This window comes from Nerophis lumbriciformis, linkage group LG15 (genome assembly GCF_033978685.3).
Source record: "Nerophis lumbriciformis linkage group LG15, RoL_Nlum_v2.1, whole genome shotgun sequence".
Lineage (NCBI taxonomy): Eukaryota > Metazoa > Chordata > Actinopteri > Syngnathiformes > Syngnathidae > Nerophis > Nerophis lumbriciformis.
This window is the reverse complement of record NC_084562.2, coordinates 43,143,187-43,163,345: the sequence shown is the minus strand read 5'-3', so window position 1 is coordinate 43,163,345 and position 20,159 is coordinate 43,143,187. Positions and strand designations below refer to the sequence as shown.

The 20,159-nt window shown below is 40.6% G+C and overlaps 1 protein-coding gene across 4 annotated transcripts in view; it reads right to left on the bottom strand.

Annotated features, from left to right (window-relative positions):
- Positions 1-1,736: 1,736 nt before the first annotated feature.
- Positions 1,737-20,159, bottom strand: part of LOC133616138 (neurotrophic factor BDNF precursor form) — a 52,339-nt gene continuing 33,916 nt past the window's right edge. For 3 of the 4 annotated variants that reach the window (XM_061975258.1, XM_061975260.1, XM_072914855.1), the window contains one exon: positions 1,737-3,992. In XM_061975258.1, coding sequence (XP_061831242.1) covers positions 3,177-3,992 — 816 coding nt within the window. In that variant the 3' untranslated portion in view covers positions 1,737-3,176. Of the gene's footprint in view, positions 3,993-14,750; positions 15,671-20,159 lie in introns of those variants that run through there. The other variant, XM_061975261.1, reaches the window with a different exon arrangement.

The following is a 20,159-nucleotide window of genomic DNA, read 5'->3' as shown; positions in this document are numbered from 1 at the left end:
AGAGACAAGGATAGACTGACGAGAGTGTCCACAACGTTTTTTAAATTCCGCGATAGCTCAAAAAGTTATGGGCACGTTTTGATTAAACTTTCAGGAACCGTCACAAATGGTAAAAGGAACAGGTGATTAGATTTTGAGAGTGATCCGGATCATCGTTTTTATTCAGGACTTTTTTACTATGGGAAATAGAGTGCCTGGTGGAGGGAGGTCTGCACTCTCCGGGTGCTTTTCTAGTTTGATAATGCATTTGTGATTGCAATTCTGTGTAGTCACATAAATCTGTCCTCACCTTTTGATTGAAGATTATCGTCTGGTTCCTGGTTGCAAATGTGGAAAATCTTTTCTCTTCTTCTGCAGCAGCTTGTTTGAGCAGATTCCCAAATTATACAAAAAAAATAATCTTAACTTACCTTCAAGAATGTATCACACGCTACACAAACATGTGAACTTTTGTCTTTTTTTTTTAAGTTTTTTTTTTTTTTGCGTTATTTTTTTTAGTGTATGAAAAATCCTTTGTCTGAATAATGGAAAGAAAACAAACCGAGGGGAATGAAGCTGTCGCAACCTTTCAAGCCAGATACAAGTCGGGTGTTTCCTTCAGATCTTTGTGGCTGTATGGACCGCCGCATGAAAGCTCTGATGAAGGATCTTTTGTTGAAGACTTCATGGCGGGATTTACTCCTCGTCAGCTGCTGGTTTTAATGTACAAAGACATACAGGTGGGTGAAGCCTTCAAGCATGTGTCAAGAGAAGCCATTGCCAACTTGCACTCGTCTAAACTTGTAAATGCAGACGATTAACTGGGAATGACTGCAAGCACACTTGATGTTTTTTTTTGATTGAAAGATTCAAGATTCACTGGAAATTAGTAGATTAAAAAAATAAATAATGATAATTGATTTATAATAAATGTATTACTTTAAATTTTTTTGTTTTTTTCCCTTTAAAAATAGGCAATATTTTTTTTTTTGGTAGAAAACATCTCATTAGTCATGATTTATGAGTACGTGATAGTAAAGCATGAAATACAAAGTAACCACGTGTCATGAATGCAGATTTGGCTAACTTCAACTGTCAACTTTGTTTCTATAAGTCTCAAAACTTGCAGCAAAGTAAACACAAGTTAATGTATGATTGTGAGTTGTGAATGCAATTACGACAGGCGAGCAGTGTGCATTATGTAGACTCCTATCCGGGAAAGCCCGGCGGCATCCGGAGCCACATACTATATAGCTGCGGTTCTAGCGTTAGCTGACTAACCAGGCTAAAAGCATTGTCATTATTATTTATTAGTGGTAAGTACCTATACATTAGAAGTATTCAACTAAGTTGTTTTGGGGGGGCCATATTTCCAGAAAGCTAAGGACTGGGGGGCCAGACCTCTTCCTTCACTGTTAAGTCTTATTTTGTGTATTTTGGAGAACCAGCGGTGGAAATTTGATTTTGGTCTATTTATTTTGTCCGAGTCACAGGAGCTTCTGCTTGAATGCAAGTCAAAGCTCATGTCAATGACAGCACTCTTATTGTTTCAATGATCTGCTGCGAAAGGTGAGTTTCTCGCAGTTTTTTTTTAACTGAACCCGCAGGCCACAAATTGAATAGCCCAAATGACAAAAAAAAGGACCTAAAACAGAACCTTAAGGAACACTACTAGTATAACTAAAGACGTTGAACAAATGACTACTGATTGCATTAATCACAGTACGAAAAAAACGTTAACTGACAAAAAAGGAGAGGACTTAAAGGGGTGACTTGAGTAACACCTCAGTTTTGTAACTTTCAAGTTTGGATCCTAGTGTTCAATGTGTGCTAGCAACGTTAAAATGTCAATTCAATCCTCTATGGAACAGGAACACTCCAATTTTTTAAAGAATTTGCTAGAAAAATCTTTTGTCTATTGTGTCATTCCCGGGCCAGATTTGGCCCTTGGATAGCCCCGCTTTACATGTTATAATTAAAAATGTGTTCAAGAAGTGTCTGAGGCATATTTAGGGATTAAACCTGGACTGTGTTGCTGTGCATCTAGCTTCTTCGCCTCCATTGTGGCGGGCGGACATGTAGAGAGACTGGGAGGGTTCCTGGGCTGAATCCAATCTAAAAATAACAGTCACTTTTATTGTAAATGTTGATACGAAATCAGAGGAGAACGTCGAGTTAGCAGGAGGGTTAAAAGGACGTACATATAATCCAGACATTTTTTCTGGGCGTGTCAATTACCTGCATTTATTTGCGATTTGCGTGTGGTCTCGGACAGTAACCCCTGCAACTACAGCGGGGATCTATACTGTCCTCCACATATCGGCTCTCTTGGTCAGTTTTGTCTCTTTTTATGTGCGTCAGCGTTTGTGCATATATACACCTAAAAGTGGAGGGTTGAAACATCGGTTTCGTTTTTCAGTTGCCTATAGTCATTTTTATTTCTTCAAATATTTCAGTTTAATATTGCAAACAACTTCACAACATACAAAATGAATAATATTAACCCAGAAACATGTCTCATTATATATATATAGATATATATATATATAGATATATACATTTCTTTTCTAATATATATATCTTTCTCTGGTGGGAATAAAAAAATAAACAGCAAAGCTTTGACAACAGCACCTTGACATAGTATGTACTCCCAACATTATACCTTGAGAAGTTTAGAACAGTAAACAGATAAATTACTTGAGAGGAAACTTGTTCTCCGCCGAGTATTGAAACGGAAAGTTTTTTGATCGGCGTCCTATTTTTTATAGAATTTTTTTTTGTAAGTGGAGAATTTCGCGATTCACAATTGAAGCAGCATGCAAGCTTTTGACGATGGAACTGTCCTCTCTCTCTCTCTCTCTCTTGCTCTCATTCCTGTTTTTTTTTTCCTCTTCTTCCTTCATTTTGTAAATCTTGGCAAAAGAAACACGTTTGGAGGAATGTGACATGGTAATTTAAAGTGGGCGCAAATGACTGATCAGATTTTTTTTAATCGTTTACAAGGTCATGAATATGTTCAATAAATAGACTGTTATATCACTTTTACTGTATAAACTTCATTTTTTGTTTTTTTTACATGCAGTCCATAAAATTCTCATTTGACGGAATAATTTACCCTGTTATGTATATATACAAATAGATATTTTCTCTGTATTCTCTTTTTTAAACTCTTCAATAAAATCTATACATTTCATACACTATCTCCCTCTTTTAATGGTCAATGTGCATACACATGAAGTGTCTATCCTTATAAACCGCCAGCCAATCTTCTTTTTGCTATCCATGGTGAGCGCTCGCACGTAGGACTGGGTTGTCCTGCATTGGGAATTATAATGCCGCTTGTCTATTCCTCGGCAGCCGTCCTTTGTGTACCCCATGGGGTTGCATTTGGTCTCATAAAAGTATTGCTTCAGTTGGCCATTGGGGACAGGGACCTTTTCCATGACGGTAACTGTCTGCCCAGACATGTCTATTGCCGTCTTTTTATCCACAGCTGTCACCCACTGGCTAATACTGTCACACACGCTGAGCTCTCCACGTCGCGAGGGATCCGAGTGTCGCCGCACCCTCATAGACATGTTCGCAGCGTCCAGGTAGTTTTTGTATTCCTCCAGAAGAAAGTGCAACGGCGGCTCCAAAGGCACTTGGTTGCTGATCATCACCCTGGCGTCGTACATGTCGACATCCTTGGCGTCGGCCGCCACCGCCGCCGAAGCCAGACCCCCGCCGGCCCCCTGTCCCAGCTGTGCCGCCTCTGCCTCTCCCTCCACCTCCAGCAGCTCTTCTATCACCTGCTCAAAGGTGTCTGTGAGCGAGGGCAGCCCCCCGCGCTGGCCTGGCCCCCCGCCGCTCTGCGGAGTCCCGTGGCCCCTGGCGGCTGCGCCCAAGTAGCCCTCCGTCCGATGGCCCTGCATGCCCGGGGCGTCTCTCAGGGGCGCGGCTCTCATGCAACTGAAGTATGAAATAACCATAGTAAGGAACAGGATGGTCATCACTCTTCTAACCTGGTGGAACTGACGAGACAAGAGGGGAAAGGGAGAGACACAGAGAGAGAGATCCAGCTGGTTAATTATGTTGATTGTTATTTCCTGCAGCTTTTGAAAAAGACTTTTGTCATTGGCAGTGTGTTTTCAAAACGTTTGCACACTGTGATCACCCCGCGTTTGATTTTTATTTGTTGGCAGCGATTCACCAAAGCTGTGCTGTGTTAAAAATAGCGAGGGACTGCAGATAACAGGCGGACGCGTTGTACGCTGCCGTGCAGAGCTCGCCAAGGCAGGGGTGTACAAACTTTGTCCAATTCGGTCCCTATGTTCTAAGCCGACGTTTCCCAACCTTGGAAAAATATCATTCATTCATACTTAACTGCACAGTTAGGGATGGATACTTTTCACATTTGAATTAATACGGTGCCAAATTCCAGTACCTGGGAATTAATACCTGTACTAGTAGGGGCGGTATAGCTTGGTTGGTAGAGCGGCCGTGCCAGCAACTTGAGGGTTGCAGGTTCAATCCCCGCTTCCGCCATCCTAGTCACTGCCGTTGTGTCCTTAGGCAAGACACTTTACCCACCTGCTCCCAGTGCCACCCACACTGGTTTAAATGTAACTTAGATATTGGGTTTCACAATGTAAAGCGCTTTGAGTCACTTGAGAAAAGGCGCTATATAAATGTAATTCACTTCACTTCACTCAAAATGTGTGTGTTCATTTGTTAATCAATGTTCATTTGTTCAATAATAAAATATCATTTTGTATTTAACAATGTGGTGTCCCCCAGGGATCTATTCTAGGCCCCATCCTGTTCGCTCTATATCTCCTCCCTCTTGGAGAGATTTTTAAGAGGCATGGAGTGTCTTATCACTTTTATGCAGACGACTGCCAAATGTATATGCCTATTTCAAAAGGCCACGGCCCCCTGACACCCCTTCTCAACTGTCTATGCGACGTCAAGGCTTGGTTAGCCCAGAATTTTTAAATAATGAATGAGGGAAAAACAGAAATTTTAGTGTTTGGTCCGGCCCTCACTGACTTGGGACCATTGCCAAATTATGTGCGTCCCAAAGTCACCAGCCTTGGCGTCACTATAGACAGCGATTTTAAACTTGACAAACAAGTCAATGGCGTTTTAAAATCGTGTTTTTATCATCTTCGTCTTTTAGCAAAGGTAAAACCGTTTTTATCTTTTAACCTTTTTGAACAAGTCGTGCATGCTTTTATTTCAAGTCGCCTGGACTACTGCAATGCACTTTATACTGGCATTAGCCAAAAAGCTCTCTCCCGGTTGCAGTTAGTCTAGAATGCGGCAGCACGACTTTTAACAGGGGCCAGGAGACGCCAGCATACAGGTAAAAGCCAGTAAATTAGAATATTTTGAAAAACTTGATTTATTTCAGTAATTGCATTCAAAAGGTGTAACTTGTACATTATATGTATTCATTGCACACAGACTGATGCATTCAAATGTTTATTTCATTTAATTTTGATGATTTGAAGTGGCAACAAATGAAAATCCAAAATTCCGTGTGTCACAAAATTAGAATATTACTTAAGGCTAATACAAAAAAGGGATTTTTAGAAATGTTGGCCAACTGAAAAGTATGAAAATGAAAAATATGAGCATGTACAATACTCAATATTTGGTTGGAGCTCCTTTTGCCTCAATTACTGCGTTAATGCGGCGTGGCATGGAGTCGATGAGTTTCTGGCACTGCTCAGGTGTTATGAGAGCCCAGGTTGCTCTGATAGTGGCCTTCAACTCTTCTGCGTTTTTGGGTCTGGCATTCTGCATCTTCCTTTTCACAATACCCCACAGATTTTCTATGGGGCTAAGGTCAGGGGAGTTGGCGGGCCAATTTAGAACAGAAATACCATGGTCCGTAAACCAGGCACGGGTAGATTTTGCGCTGTGTGCAGGCGCCAAGTCCTGTTGGAACTTGAAATCTCCATCTCCATAGAGCAGGTCAGCAGCAGGAAGCATGAAGTGCTCTAAAACTTGCTGGTAGACGGCTGCGTTGACCCTGGATCTCAGGAAACAGAGTGGACCGACACCAGCAGATGACATGGCACCCCAAACCATCACTGATGGTGGAAACTTTACACTAGACTTCAGGCAACGTGGATCCTGTGCCTCTCCTGTCTTCCTCCAGACTCTGGGACCTCGATTTCCAAAGGAAATGCAAAATTTGCATGGTTGGGTGATGGTTTGGGGTGCCATGTCATCTGCTGGTGTCGGTCCACTCTGTTTCCTGAGATCCAGGGTCAACGCAGCCGTCTACCAGCAAGTTTTAGAGCACTTCATGCTTCCTGCTGCTGACCTGCTCTATGGAGATGGAGATTTCAAGTTCCAACAGGACTTGGCGCCTGCACACAGCGCAAAATCTACCCGTGCCTGGTTTACGGACCATGGTATTTCTGTTCTAAATTGGCCCGCCAACTCCCCTGACCTTAGCCCCATAGAAAATCTGTGGGGTATTGTGAAAAGGAAGATGCAGAATGCCAGACCCAAAAACGCAGAAGAGTTGAAGGCCACTATCAGAGCAACCTGGGCTCTCATAACACCTGAGCAGTGCCAGAAACTCATCGACTCCATGCCACGCCGCATTAACGCAGTAATTGAGGCAAAAGGAGCTCCAACCAAGTATTGAGTATTGTACATGCTCATATTTTTCACTTTCATACTTTTCAGTTGGCCAACATTTCTAAAAATCCCTTTTTTGTATTAGCCTTAAGTAATATTCTAATTTTGTGACACACGGAATTTTGGATTTTCATTTGTTGCCACTTCAAATCATCAAAATTAAATGAAATAAACATTTGAATGCATCAGTCTGTGTGCAATGAATAAATATAATGTACAAGTTACACCTTTTGAATGCAATTACTGAAATAAATCAAGTTTTTCAAAATATTCTAATTTACTGGCTTTTACCTGTATAACCCCAATCCTTGAGAGTTTGCACTGGCTCCCCTGTTCATTTTAGAATTTATTTTAAAACCTTGCTGTTTGTTTTTAAAGCTTTACATGGACTGGCACCTCAGTATATCTCGGACCTCATCCAAACTTACAATCCTGCGCGCGCTCTGAGGTCCGAGAGCCAGCTCCAGCTCGTGGTGTCCAAGACGAGACTTAAAACCAGGGGAGACATTGCCTTCTCTGTGGTCGGCCCTAAGCTCTGGAACACTCTGCCCCTCCATGTTCGAACTGCTCCCACAGTGGAGTGTTTTAAGTCTCGTCTTAAGACCCACTTTTATTCTCTGGCTTTTAACACTACGTGAGTTGTGTGGTCCTCTGTTGTCCTCTGTGTTTTTAAAATGTTGATTTCTATTTACTGTTTTAATTGGTTTTACCCTTTGAAATTGTTTTTAATCATATTTATTTTATATTGTTTTTAATTGTGTTTAATATTGTTGTGCAGCACTTTGGAAACATTTTGTTGTTTAAATGTGCTATATAAATAAAGTGGATTGGATTGGATTGGATGTGCTGTCCAGTTGTTATATCATTATTACTCTCATTTGCAAGTATTATAAAGTAGACTTTGCATGCAGTTGCAACTCCAAGACAATAAATGGCAGTAGTGTTGCCTAGTCAGTGGGTAGTCTTTTCCATTAAGATGAAGCTAGTCATAAAAAGTCTTTATACTGTAAATATTGTACTTATTACACACCAGCCGTTGGGTTGTAATGCGCATCTTAGTTGCGGTTTTCATTAACAAATTTGCAGGTGTCGAAATCACCAATGCTAATCCGTAGCATGTCTATGGCGAATCCAATGTAAAGTAGCATCGAGCTAGCATATTTTCAAAAAGTGGAGACTTAATGTACGCTCCAGTGTTTTCTATCAGTCATACTTGCTTTGTTGGCATTGAAAATGTCAACATTACTGATAGGCAATCTTAAGTGCTGTTTGGGTGCTGGTTTCCCCGTCAAATGTTTGAAATGGCTGAGTATGCAACCGAACATGACGTCATGAACAACAAAGGTATCAAAATATGGCACCGTAATTTTACGTCAATCGATAGTCGATAGTACCGACAGATTTTGGCTGCTGTCTATAAAAGTACCGAATTCGGTACCCGTCCCTTATCTTTCCTAATCATTTGCTAAAACTCACTCCAACTCAAATGGTTGGTTGGTTGGTTGAAGTTTATTTCGAACATGTAGACCAGTGGTTCTCAAATACCTGGGGGTACTTGAAGCTATGCCAAGGGGTACGTGAGATTTTTTTTAAATATTCTAAAAATAGCAACAGTCAAAAATCCTTTATAAATATATTTATTGAATAATACTTCAACAAAATATGAATGTAAGTTCATAAACTGAACATCAAATCAAGTAGGCTATTCCATTCATTACCATAAACCCAGAGTTTCCCCCACGCCATGATGGTTTGACCCTCACTAAAATGTCTGTCAAAAAGAACTGTGAAAAGAAATGCAACAATGCAATATTCAGTGTTGACAGCTAGATTTTTGGTGGACATGTTCCATAAATATTGATGTTAAAGATTTCTATTTTTGTGAAGAAATGTTTAGAATTAAGTTCATGAATCCAGATGGATCTCTATTACAATCCCTAAAGAGGGCACTTTAAGTTGATGATTACTTCTATGTGTAAAAATCTTTATTTATAATTGAATCACTTGTTTATTTTTCAACAAGTTCTTAGTTATTTTTATATCTTTTTTTCCAAATAGTTCAAGAAAGACCACTACAAATTAGCAATATTTTGCACTGTTATACAATTTAATAAATCAGAAACTGATGACATAGTGCTGTATTTTACTTCTTTATCTCTTTTTTTCAACCAAAAATGCTTTGCTCTGATTAGGGGGTACTTGAATTAAAAAAAATGTTCACAGGGGGTACATCACTGAAAAAAGGTTGAGAACCACTGATGTAGACAGTTACAATATGATACATCACACATATTACATATTTTCATTTCCCTTTACAATATGTTCGAAAAGGAGTAGGAAAAAGCAAATCGTATCTAATCCTACCACTTTTCTACTTCATACCAATTACTAACACAGATGTTCACTTTCTGTTTTCAATGTGCAACATAATCCAAATCAATGATTTCTAAATGAGTCAACTTTGCCATAGGAACCTTGTACAAAAAATACATAAAGTTCCCAGAAATGAACCAACACACATTTTCAGTAGTTAAATATATGCTATATACTATTATCAGATTCTGAGTTGAAAAAATACTTAATACAACAAGTAAAATGGACCGATTTGGTGAAATGGCTCAAATAAATGATCATTTTGGAACCAGTTAAGTGAAGTAAGATCATCCACGGTCACAGCACACTAATGCACTGCTTAGTGAACAAAAGGTCTGAACAAAAGTTTTTCTGTTAAAGGACACCAAACAAATTATTGTAATATCTAATTAAATACAGTAGAACCTCGATTTACGAACCCCTCTTTGAATTTCGACTTATAAAGCACGACAAATATATACTTTGGTGTACAAACTTTGTCTCAGTGTACAAATGTTTCCTGCACCCATTATGTGCTTCACAGCACAGCCATTTTGTGCCAGAGAGCACATCCATTGTGGATCTCTAAAGCTCATTCAGGCAGCATAGCAGTGCTGTCTTTAGCTAATGTGCCAATGAATGCTTTGTGTGCTTTTTAGGTGTTTTTTAGCCTTTTTACAGCAATTTTTTAGTTTTTCTAGCTCAATATGAATCCAAAGACAGCAATGGACCAGCAATGTGTGGTGTGAAACTTTCAGGAAATATCCACAGCGTTGTCAACACTGCCTACTACCTCCTCCACCGCTCTTCTGGTGCACGTTAAAGAAGAATAACCAACAAGGGAATGTGGATTAATTTATTTTAATTCCTAATCATTGTAGTGGCTGTTAAAGTTAATAAGGAGTTTTTTGATTTCAAACTGTGATTCCAACACAGGGATAGTGAGAGTTTGTGTGCGTATCGGCTGGGCGGCTGCATACGAGAAAGACAGTTTTGGTTTTGTTATTGATTGGAAAGTTGATCCATCACTTCCTTGTTATATTTGTTTGACATACAGTACTGTATATATATTTATATTAGGTTTAAAGTATACAAACCTTTATGGAAATATAGATTTTTGTCAAGGTTGGAACCTATTATTCATGTTTTACATTGTTTCCTTTGAAGAAATTTGCTTCAATATATTCACTTTTTTTATTTAAAAACCCTGTTCAAAACCAATTAAGTTTGTTAACTATATTTCGTTAATGATACATTTGTTTTATACTTAGAACATGCCAAGGGACACAGCTGAGGCCAATCAGGACTTTGCAAAAAACAAAACAAAACACCATGAGGCCAAAAAAAACAACACTTTGGATAATAAGGTGAGAAACACTATTGAATTTAAGAAAACACTCAAACTATTTTTGCGTTGCTCTCCCCTTTAACCCTTAAACGAGAGTCGTCAATAAAAGAAAAAGTAATGTTAAATGTTCATTCATCCATTACATTCATCATTTAAATGTTTTTCACATTTTTTTTTGTGCATTTTTTTGCATATAAAATTTGTTTTGTGTTTATATTCCGGGTGTCTGGAATTGATTTATTTGGTTTACATTATTTCTTATGGGGAGAATTTGCTTTGGGTTTTGTACGATTCGGCCTTCCTCTGAAATTTGAAACAGATCAACCAAAACCGAGTACCTATTGTAGAAGTGAAGTGAATTATATTTATATAGTGTTTTTTCTCTACAGACTCAAAGCGGTTTACTTAGTGAAACTCATTATCTACATCTTTAAGATACATTTAAACGAGTGTGGGTGGCAATGGGAGCAGGTGGGTAAAGTGTTTTGCTCAAGGACACAACGGCAGCGACTAAGACAGAGGAGGCGGGAATCGAACCTGGAACCCTCAAGTTGCTGGCACAGCCGCTCTACCAACCGAGCCACACCTCCCCATCCTCTCTGTCACAGAACAAAATACGGCATGGTGACATTATCTTTGTGTCGGACTCTTTGTTTAGTGTGTGGCTTAGAAAATCAAGGCCATTCACTGCCTTATTTTTGTCAGGGCGCACACTGCTGTTTGCTGAAGTTGCCACTGGCAGATGTTGCATAATGATGAACATATTAAGGACAAAATCAAAATCAATTTCAAGTAAAATTGATCAAAGATGAGAAATATTGGCCTTGTATTTAGTCCGTATTGGATCCAAAAACTTGGCAGTATAACCCCTCCCCCCACTCATTATGTTGTTTACCCTGGAACATGGACTAGTTATAGAAAAGGTCTGTATAGTGTACATATTTTCAATTCTGCCTTTGCGTTTTGGGCAAATGTTAGAATGTAGACGTCAAGCTATTGGAGGGTTTGGTTTGGGAGGAGTGAGCTCGGGAGAGTACTTTTTACATTTGAATAGATACTGGTACCAATTTTTGGTACTTTTATGTGTGTGTTCAAATATGTTAATAAATGTTGATTGCTTAAAAAAAAAAAATTTGACGCTGAGCTGTGCTGTCCAGTTGTTATCTTGTTTGTGGACTGTACTGTATCATATTGTATACATTGCATGCAGTCGCAATTCCAAGATGATAGATGGCAGTAGTGTATGGACTACGGTGATTTGTCTTAGACGAGGAGTTGCCATTAAGTTTAATGTGCCACTCTTGTATGTATTACATGTATTACACACCAGCGGTTTGATTGTAACATGCATCTTAGTTGTAGTTTTCATTACAAATTTGAAGGTGCTGAAATCACCGTGTAAAATCGCTTATGCTAATCTTTAGCATGTTTTAGGAAAATCCAATGGAAATTATCATCGAGCTAGCACATTTTGAAAAGTGGAGACTTACTGTACTTTTGAGTGCCTTTTTCTTGCTTTGTTGGCATGGAAAATTGAAACATTACCTAGAAGCAGTCCGGTTGAGCCCGCTTGACTGCTTGTTTAACGGCCAAGTGCTTGAACCGGTGCTGAGTTTGAAACCAGCAAAAGTATCGGAAAATGGCGCTGTTTGATTTTACGTGAATTGGTACCCGGTAGTATTGACGGACTTTGGTCAATACCTATTTAAGTACTGAATTTGGTACCCATCCCTAATAATGGCACCTCAGTACGCCTCATAATCCAGGCTTTATTGTCAAAAACAAACATTTTTACGGGTGTTTCTGTGTTCCTCCGGTGAACCTGGACCAGGAAGTCTGGGCTTCCCTACTGAGACTGCATGCTTGACCACGCGACCTATACCCAGATAAACATGCATGGATGGAGGGATAGCGTTCATTTGCTATTCTCGGGTGGTCTTGGAACGTAATACCCAACGGATAGCGGGAATCTAATGTACATGTTAAAATGTTGGCTGGGTACCCAACAATCATTTTCCACAGGGAATCCTTGAAAAAAAAAAAAAAAAAAAGACAGAGGATTTGACTGCACTGTGCATGTCCCAACCTGATGCAGGAAACGCAGTGAGCAACACACACACACACACACACACACACACACACACACACACACACACACACACACACACACACACACACACACACACACACACACACACACACTCTCCTGCTTCTACTCAGAGTGGACGCAAGGACCTTTACGGTAAATAAGGAGCAAACCCTGCCTTAAAAGCATTTGTTTCACTCTTAATTGGTGTCTGGGGCTGCAATTAACCAACATCACGGTGACTGCCATAGAGATATCCACTCCAAAAATAGATGTGCTGGGAGTCTCTCAGTCTATTCAGAATATCACATCCTTCTTCTTAATGAGCCACTCATTCCCCAAGCTCAGTGACGCGCTCCACCACGATGTGTGACTGTGTTCGGGGGAGGACGTGCAGGGAGGGGCCTGGAGATTGTGGGTCTTTTTTCCCCTTTCACCAATTAAAACAACAATGAGAACAAAAAGATGGCGTAAAGAGCAAATCCATACTCATGAAACCTGATTAATGCTAAACCACACAGATTAACCCCTCATTATTGTTTCCAAACAGCGGGCCTTCCCAGCACAGAATATCATGTGGGTTTACGGGATCAATGCCAGTCACAAGTGTTACGTGTAGGATGCATTTAGGGCTGATATTATTATCAGCACTGCGCACAAATGGTTCCACTTCCACATCACGGAAATGAAGGGAGAGCGCTCATTACTGTCAAACGGCGTCAAACACCATGCTGGAAATGGTGCAGACAAAGTGCTGCATCTTCCGTAACCGACCACAGGGGTAATATTGCAGTAGCAGGGGAGGGGAGAGAGCGGCAGCGTCATTTCGCAGCAAACCACAGATGACGTCTCTTCCAGGTCTCCACAGGGGAGAGAACGGAGGGGAGGAGGTTGCCGGGGGTAATGCCACTCAACAGTATGCAATTGCATGCCGTTCCCCCGGGTATCCTCACACGGGGAACAACAAATGATTTTATTTATATCTCTGAGATTTCCTGTTTCCATCAGGACGATCAATACGGCTTATGTTCTCAATCAACATCCTGTTAAAATGCAATAAAGCCAATGAATCATTTAATTTCTATGGGACTGGCTGAGAATTATACAAGACGTGCACCGCGGGATTGGGCATAGCCTGTTTTCGTGTGATGGCAGTTGAAAGAACGGAAGGACCGTGTGGAGCCCTCGAAGCATAGAGTTGTATAGATGTACCTTGATTTCGAACATGAACGGCATTGGGTCAGATAATTAACTCTCTTGATTTATCACATTCTACGAGAAGCATCCGTTCTTTCCCATCCGTCCATCCGTCTGAGTCATGACAGATTACACAGAGTGGACACAAAGGCCTCAATAGCCGCTGCTCAAACATGCTTTTATTCCTGGCGACACACCTTGGGGCACGAAGCACAAAGAACAAGACTCTTTGACGTCCACAAACACACGCACGCACACACCAGATGACCACCTGTTCATCTCTGCTTTGTCTGTATAGCCGCCATACGTAATTTAGCCTCACGTGTCTTCTTTTTGTACCAGGTGGGGAATACAGCGAGACATAAAAGTTTATATCAGGGCATAAAAAATGGACCGATCAGCGTGTCGTTTCTTCTATAGAAAAACCTCAACATGAGAGATAAACATGTGATCTGTGGTTGCCATTCCTTTTTTTTTGTGTGTTCATTTTCTTAACCCAGGCCTTGTTTACATAGTAACATGTTAGGTCACGTTCAATGTGCTCAGCACCAGCTATAAAAACATCCATTATATTACATTTAGGTCGCCCCTTCGAGCAAGTCAAGTTGTGTTTTGCCACAGTTTCCACATCTTATGTAGTGCTACGTGAGCATTACCCCGAAAATACTTTCCTGTGTTGCCACAATATCCTCAGACCTACAAAGCAAACCCAGTTAAAACAACCCCTTGCAAATTGGGGCACTGCAGTCGTCAACTTTGGCCAGCAGAGGACGCCAAAGACCGTGTTAAAATGGCAGCTTTTCCCCCCTCCTTCCAAAGAAACCAGATAGACAGTTTGCATGTTCGTAATTTGAACACATGCAACACAAACTCAACACCGAGGAAGAAGTAGACTAAAGTGTAGCTCAGGGTTCGGGTTTCCCATCATAAAGTCTTAATGAGTGATGAGTCCATCACTTTTTTTTTTCTCTCTCTCTCTCTCTCTCTCACTCACTAAATATAGATGTCTTTAAAAATGTGATCAAAGCGCACACAAAATAAAAAATATAGTAATAACATTGCAAATGATGAAGACTCTAACAAAAACTAAGTTTTTTGTTTTTTTCCCCTCAAGCCTATAAAGTTGTAATAGCAAGAAAAAAAACATACCTTATGCTGCCCAGTCGTAAAACAAGACCATTCAACAGGACTTTGTCATCTGGGATGTCCTGGGCAAAACTCCCTGAGTAATTTATTTAGACTTTTTTTTTTTTTTTTTAAGCGATACTTTTCCCCTCGCTAGGCACTCTCCCTCGACTTGGGGTGGGGGGGGGGTGTGATGATCTCTTCAGGTTTGCAGCAAATAGATTAAATTATTGATGGTGGAAATTGCATGGGTGAGGTCATGCACTCCCATGGCTGGACGGCTCCGTTGGAGACGCACGGTGTGGAAAGCGCCGGACTGTCGCCTAGATGCGTGCGGGCGGGCGGGCGGGCGTGCGTGCCGCTGCAGCAGCGGCGGCGGCGGCAGCCGGGGAGAGAAGCGGCAGTTGCGAGAGGAGGAGGAGGAGGAGGAGGAGGAGGAGGAGGAAGAAGAAGAAGAAGAAGAAGAAGAGGAGGAGCCCGGCGGATGAAGACAAGACAAGAGAGACTGTGAGGCTTGGAATGAGGAGCCTGCGTGGAAGTCGAGCAACTTTACTACACGATGACGCTGCAACATGTGACCTCTTCCCCGCCAACTCCTCTTTCAACACAAGCCCGCAGGCGGAACTATTAGTGCGCATCTCTTATTTCTGCACCCACACCATTATGTCTGACAATATATAGATTTATGGACTATATATATCTATATATGTATATATATTTATATGCCTCCGAATTGTTCTCGCCAAACATGGTGGCACGCTCCTTCTTCTTCTTCTTCTTCTAGAAAGGGGGCGGGAAGGAGGGGTGTTGTGCGTCAGCGCGCACGTCGTGACCCAATGCGGAGACGTGCAAGAATCAACATAAAAACGTGCATTTAATAATTCATTCGCAGGCAGTGCTATCCTTAGTCGCGAATGCGTAAATGGTCTAAAATAAGATTATTAAGAAGGCGATGCCAGCGCCTTAGAAAAAAAAAACAAAAAAAACACAACAGATGAATAGCTCCTTTAAAAAAAAAGAAATAAAAGAAAGTATAATCCATATGTAATTTTTTTTACATTGAAAAAAATATATATACAGGAAATGTTTGCCTTGATTTGGGGCTGGGCGATATTTGCACATTTTGATATCGAACTGATACGGGGTGAATACAGCTAAGGCCATTAATGCCGATACGACTTGAAATTAGTAAAGATTTTACTCAGGATTTTGCCTTCTATTATAATTCGACTAAAACCCGACAATTTCAGGCCACGTTTTTCGAATTAATAGTCATGCCAATTTAAACACATTCACACGATTTGTTTGACATTTTTATGGTCACAAGCTTTCTGTGTAATAATTTCATCATTGCCTTTTTGTTATCGGAGCAAAATGTGGTCAGTAGTGCAAAAATAAGTAAACAAAGGCCAAAACTACAATGGTCTCTCATTTATTTATTTTTTGCCTCCACGTTCAAAATCATTTTCTTAATTTTCTTGCACTAAATAATTCCGATTTCGCAATGATTGGTCTCGATTACACATGGACACACCATAATAGATTAGTGTTTGGCTATTTCTTCAGTTTTGGATTATGGGATTGGAAACTAGTTCATGTCATAAACAACACAATACAGATAACTGAAAATTGTTGATATTCCTAGTATCGGTCCAAAATTGATACTATACCCTTAGTATCCTGCTCCAATCCCCTCAATATACAAGCAATGAATGGATGGTCAATCCAAACTGATACATGTAAGTAAGAAACAGAAGCTCAAAATAATCCTAGTTTTCTTCATTTTCATGCACTAAATAATTCCGATTTCTCAATAATTCGTCTCAATATGAGCCTTCTATTACACATCGAAACACCTTAATGTGATGGTGTTTAGCTATTTCTTCACCTTGGAAAAGGATTCCTAGATTATGTGACTGGAAACTAGTTCATGTCATAAACAACACAACACAGATAACTGAAAATTGTTGATATGCCCAGTATCAGTCCAAAATTGATACTATACCCTTAGTATCCTGCGCCAATCCCCTCAATATATAAGCAATGTATTGACGGCCAGTAGGAAAGTAGGAAACAGAAGCTAAAAAAAAATCCCAGTTTTCTTCATTTTCATGCACTAAATAATTCCGATTTCTCAATGATTCATCTCTAAATCAGCCTTCTATTACACATGGAAACACCTTAATATGATGGTGTTTGGCTATTTCTTCACCTTGGAAAAGGATTCCTAGATTATGTGATTGGAAACTAGTTAATGTCATAAACAACAAAATACAGATAACTGAAAAGTGTTGATATTCCCAGTATCGGCCCAAAATTCATACTATACACTTAGTATCATGCTCCAATCCCCTCAATATACAGGCAATGTATGGACGGCCAAACCAAACTGATGAAAGAAGGAAACAAGCTCCAAAAAATCCTAGTTTTCTTAATTTTCATGCACTAAATAATTCCGATTTCCCAATTATTCGTCTCGATTACACATGGAAACACCTTAATATGATGGTGTTTGGCTATTTCTTCAGGATTCCTCGATTATGTGATTGGAAACTAGTTCATGTCACAAACAACAACATACAGATAACTGAAAATTGTTGATATTCCCACTATCGGTCGAAAATTGATACTATACCCTTTGTATCCTGCTCCAATCCCCTCAATATATAAGCAATGTACGGATGACCAAGTAGGAAACAGAAGCTAAAAAAATTCCTAGTCATGTGGTACGCCAAAAAAAATCACTTAATTAAATATTCAAACACGCTGTTACTGTTCAAACTGTGTGTGATGTTACAGTGGCCAAACATATTAAATACCTGTTAAATAACAACTCTGCTTGGTTTTTAATGAATATCTAGGCCTACTGCGATACCATATTATAATGTTTCTCATTATGGTGTTAAAACCACTTATGTCTATCATCATGATTCCTCCCTATACATGCTGGCTGCTTGGCATGTATGGGAGTGGATGCTCACACCTGCCTAATGAGTCAATCCCACCTCCAACACACACGGGTACATGCCAAGATAGATATAGCCCTCCCTGAAGGCCCACAGGAGGTGAGGGCGAACTGTGGATAACAAAGAGTTGCATCAGCAATCACAGGACCAACCAAAAAAAACAAAAAAAACACACACTGCACAAGGGAGGGGTGGTGGGTCTGTTCCAAACAAGTAATTCATAAATAAATGACTTTCCATCTCATTAGAGAACAACAACAACAACACTCTCCCCAGTTTGTGCAAATGCAGCACAATTTGAAGGCATTAGGGACGTTTTTTGGGGTTTTTTTCTGAATGGAATAAAAAAAAAAAAGTGTGATGGATGGACCCCGGCACGCAGAGGGGGGGGGCCTCCTGAAAACCAAGCCACTATCTCATCCCCGCGCCGAGGGTGTTCAATTTCTCCCAGGTTTAAGATTTCCCGGGAACAATGACTTCAAAAACTGTCCAAGGCTTTTTGTCCTTACATGGCTCAGGTTTTTTTTTTTTTTTTTCTTTATTTTAATCCAGCCCTGGTACAAACATGTGATTTGCATTTACACTTCTGAGAGAGACAGACGGTCACTTGTGTGCGTCCAGACAGGAACTGCGTAATGTGGAATGAGAAGGGGGGGGGGGGGGGGCGTGCGTGTGCGCGTGCGCGCGCGTGTGACATTTGGTTCGAAATTGTCATTTTCGCCGCGGATAAAGGAAGGAGATGAGGGCACTTGGATCAAAGTGGAAGTGCGCCCCTCCTCGGGCAGAAACACTTTGTATAAGGTTAGATGACGTCAAACGTGGGCGGGGCTTCGCGTGACGCCTCTTAAACAGGTAAACTCCTTTGGCAATAACCTTTGTTTCCATAATAGCAATAATTATTTCTCTTAATCAAACCCGATGAAGGTTTGTCTTGTCTCTTTCCTTCCTCGCCACCCCTCCACGCCAATCCAATATCAGCACAGCGTCGATAACCTTTCACACGGCACTACCCCCCCCCCCCCCCCCCCCCCCCATTAGAACCAGGAGGCGTCCTCTGCAGTGGACATTTGTTATGCAAATAATAATAAAAAAATCCCACTGCAGAAGTTTTCAGGAGGATATTGTTCCATAAATCGACTTAAAAAACACGGATTTTTAGGGACCATCCACAAATGGGCGTTATTATTCCGGAAATATGCTTTATATAGGAACAAAGGAGCGGTATTTGAGTTATTATTGTTACATTTATATATTGTTCGGGGCTCTTTGTGGGCTTATTTTTTCGGGGCTCTTTGTGGGCTTATTTTTTTCCCACAAACAAAAATTCAATTTTAATGACTAATATAATATTAAATCGGGGCCTATTTAATTTCCTTGTGTTTTGTTGCAGAAAAAGAATGCTCGGCATCGGCAATACTCGGACCGATACAGAAATTATGCAGTATCGTCCCCCCCTAATGAAAAGAAAGGTGTTCTTCCTGCGTTTGCTCTTCTTAATTTCAAAACACTTGCGCGAAAGAACCGCAGAGACGTGACGCCTGTCGAAGCCCCCACCCCCACCCCACCCCACGCCAGAACTTGTTTAAACAAGCCTGTTAATTGGATGAAGGTGACGGTGATGAGGATGATGACGGCGGTGACTCAAGGCGGCGGCGATGGATCCTTCGTGATGGAGTGATGCTCTGAGCATATTGTGACGAGGGTTCGGCCCCAAATGATCGATAGCTTATTTATAATTGATAGGTGTGCAACTTATGATTAATAAATGAGAAGGATGCAACGGACATAAATAGAAATGAATACAAATAATTCATATCAGGACACAAATTAAAATAGACTTAAAAAAAAAAAAAAAAAATCCCTCCAGGTTTGTTATTTACGCCCACCTCAACTCTGCAGAGACGGGAAAAAAAAGTGAGAGAGAGAGAGAGAGAGAGAGGGGAGATTCTCTGGTGCGCGCGCACACACGCCGACGCACGCCCCGCACACACGCGCGCGCAGCACCATTTATGGACTGATCCGCTGACGTACATTGCAGAAAAGTGCTATAAAAAAACGCCCTCATACATACAAAGTGTGTCGTGCCACCCCACAGACCCCTCCTAACCCGCCTCCGCTCATCCCTCCTCCCAACACGCCCACGCCCACGCCATAATCCCGAGGAAAAAAAAAAAAAAATTCTAATATTACATTAAAAATAGAAAACATTTATATATATGCATTTTAAAATGCACACGGGAAAAAAACCCGCAACATATTTTCCAAACTCGACTATATTGACATGACTCACGGTGAAGCAACACATTCTATAAACGTTAAAGATGGTTTGGAGGAGGAAACGACGACAGAAATAAGGACGTCTTTAAATCCCTATTTGTAAAAAAGCATATTAATATTGTAAGTAAATAGATCAATGACGGGACACACCCATATTTGCTCCAACAATTTATGTTCGATTTTGAAAATG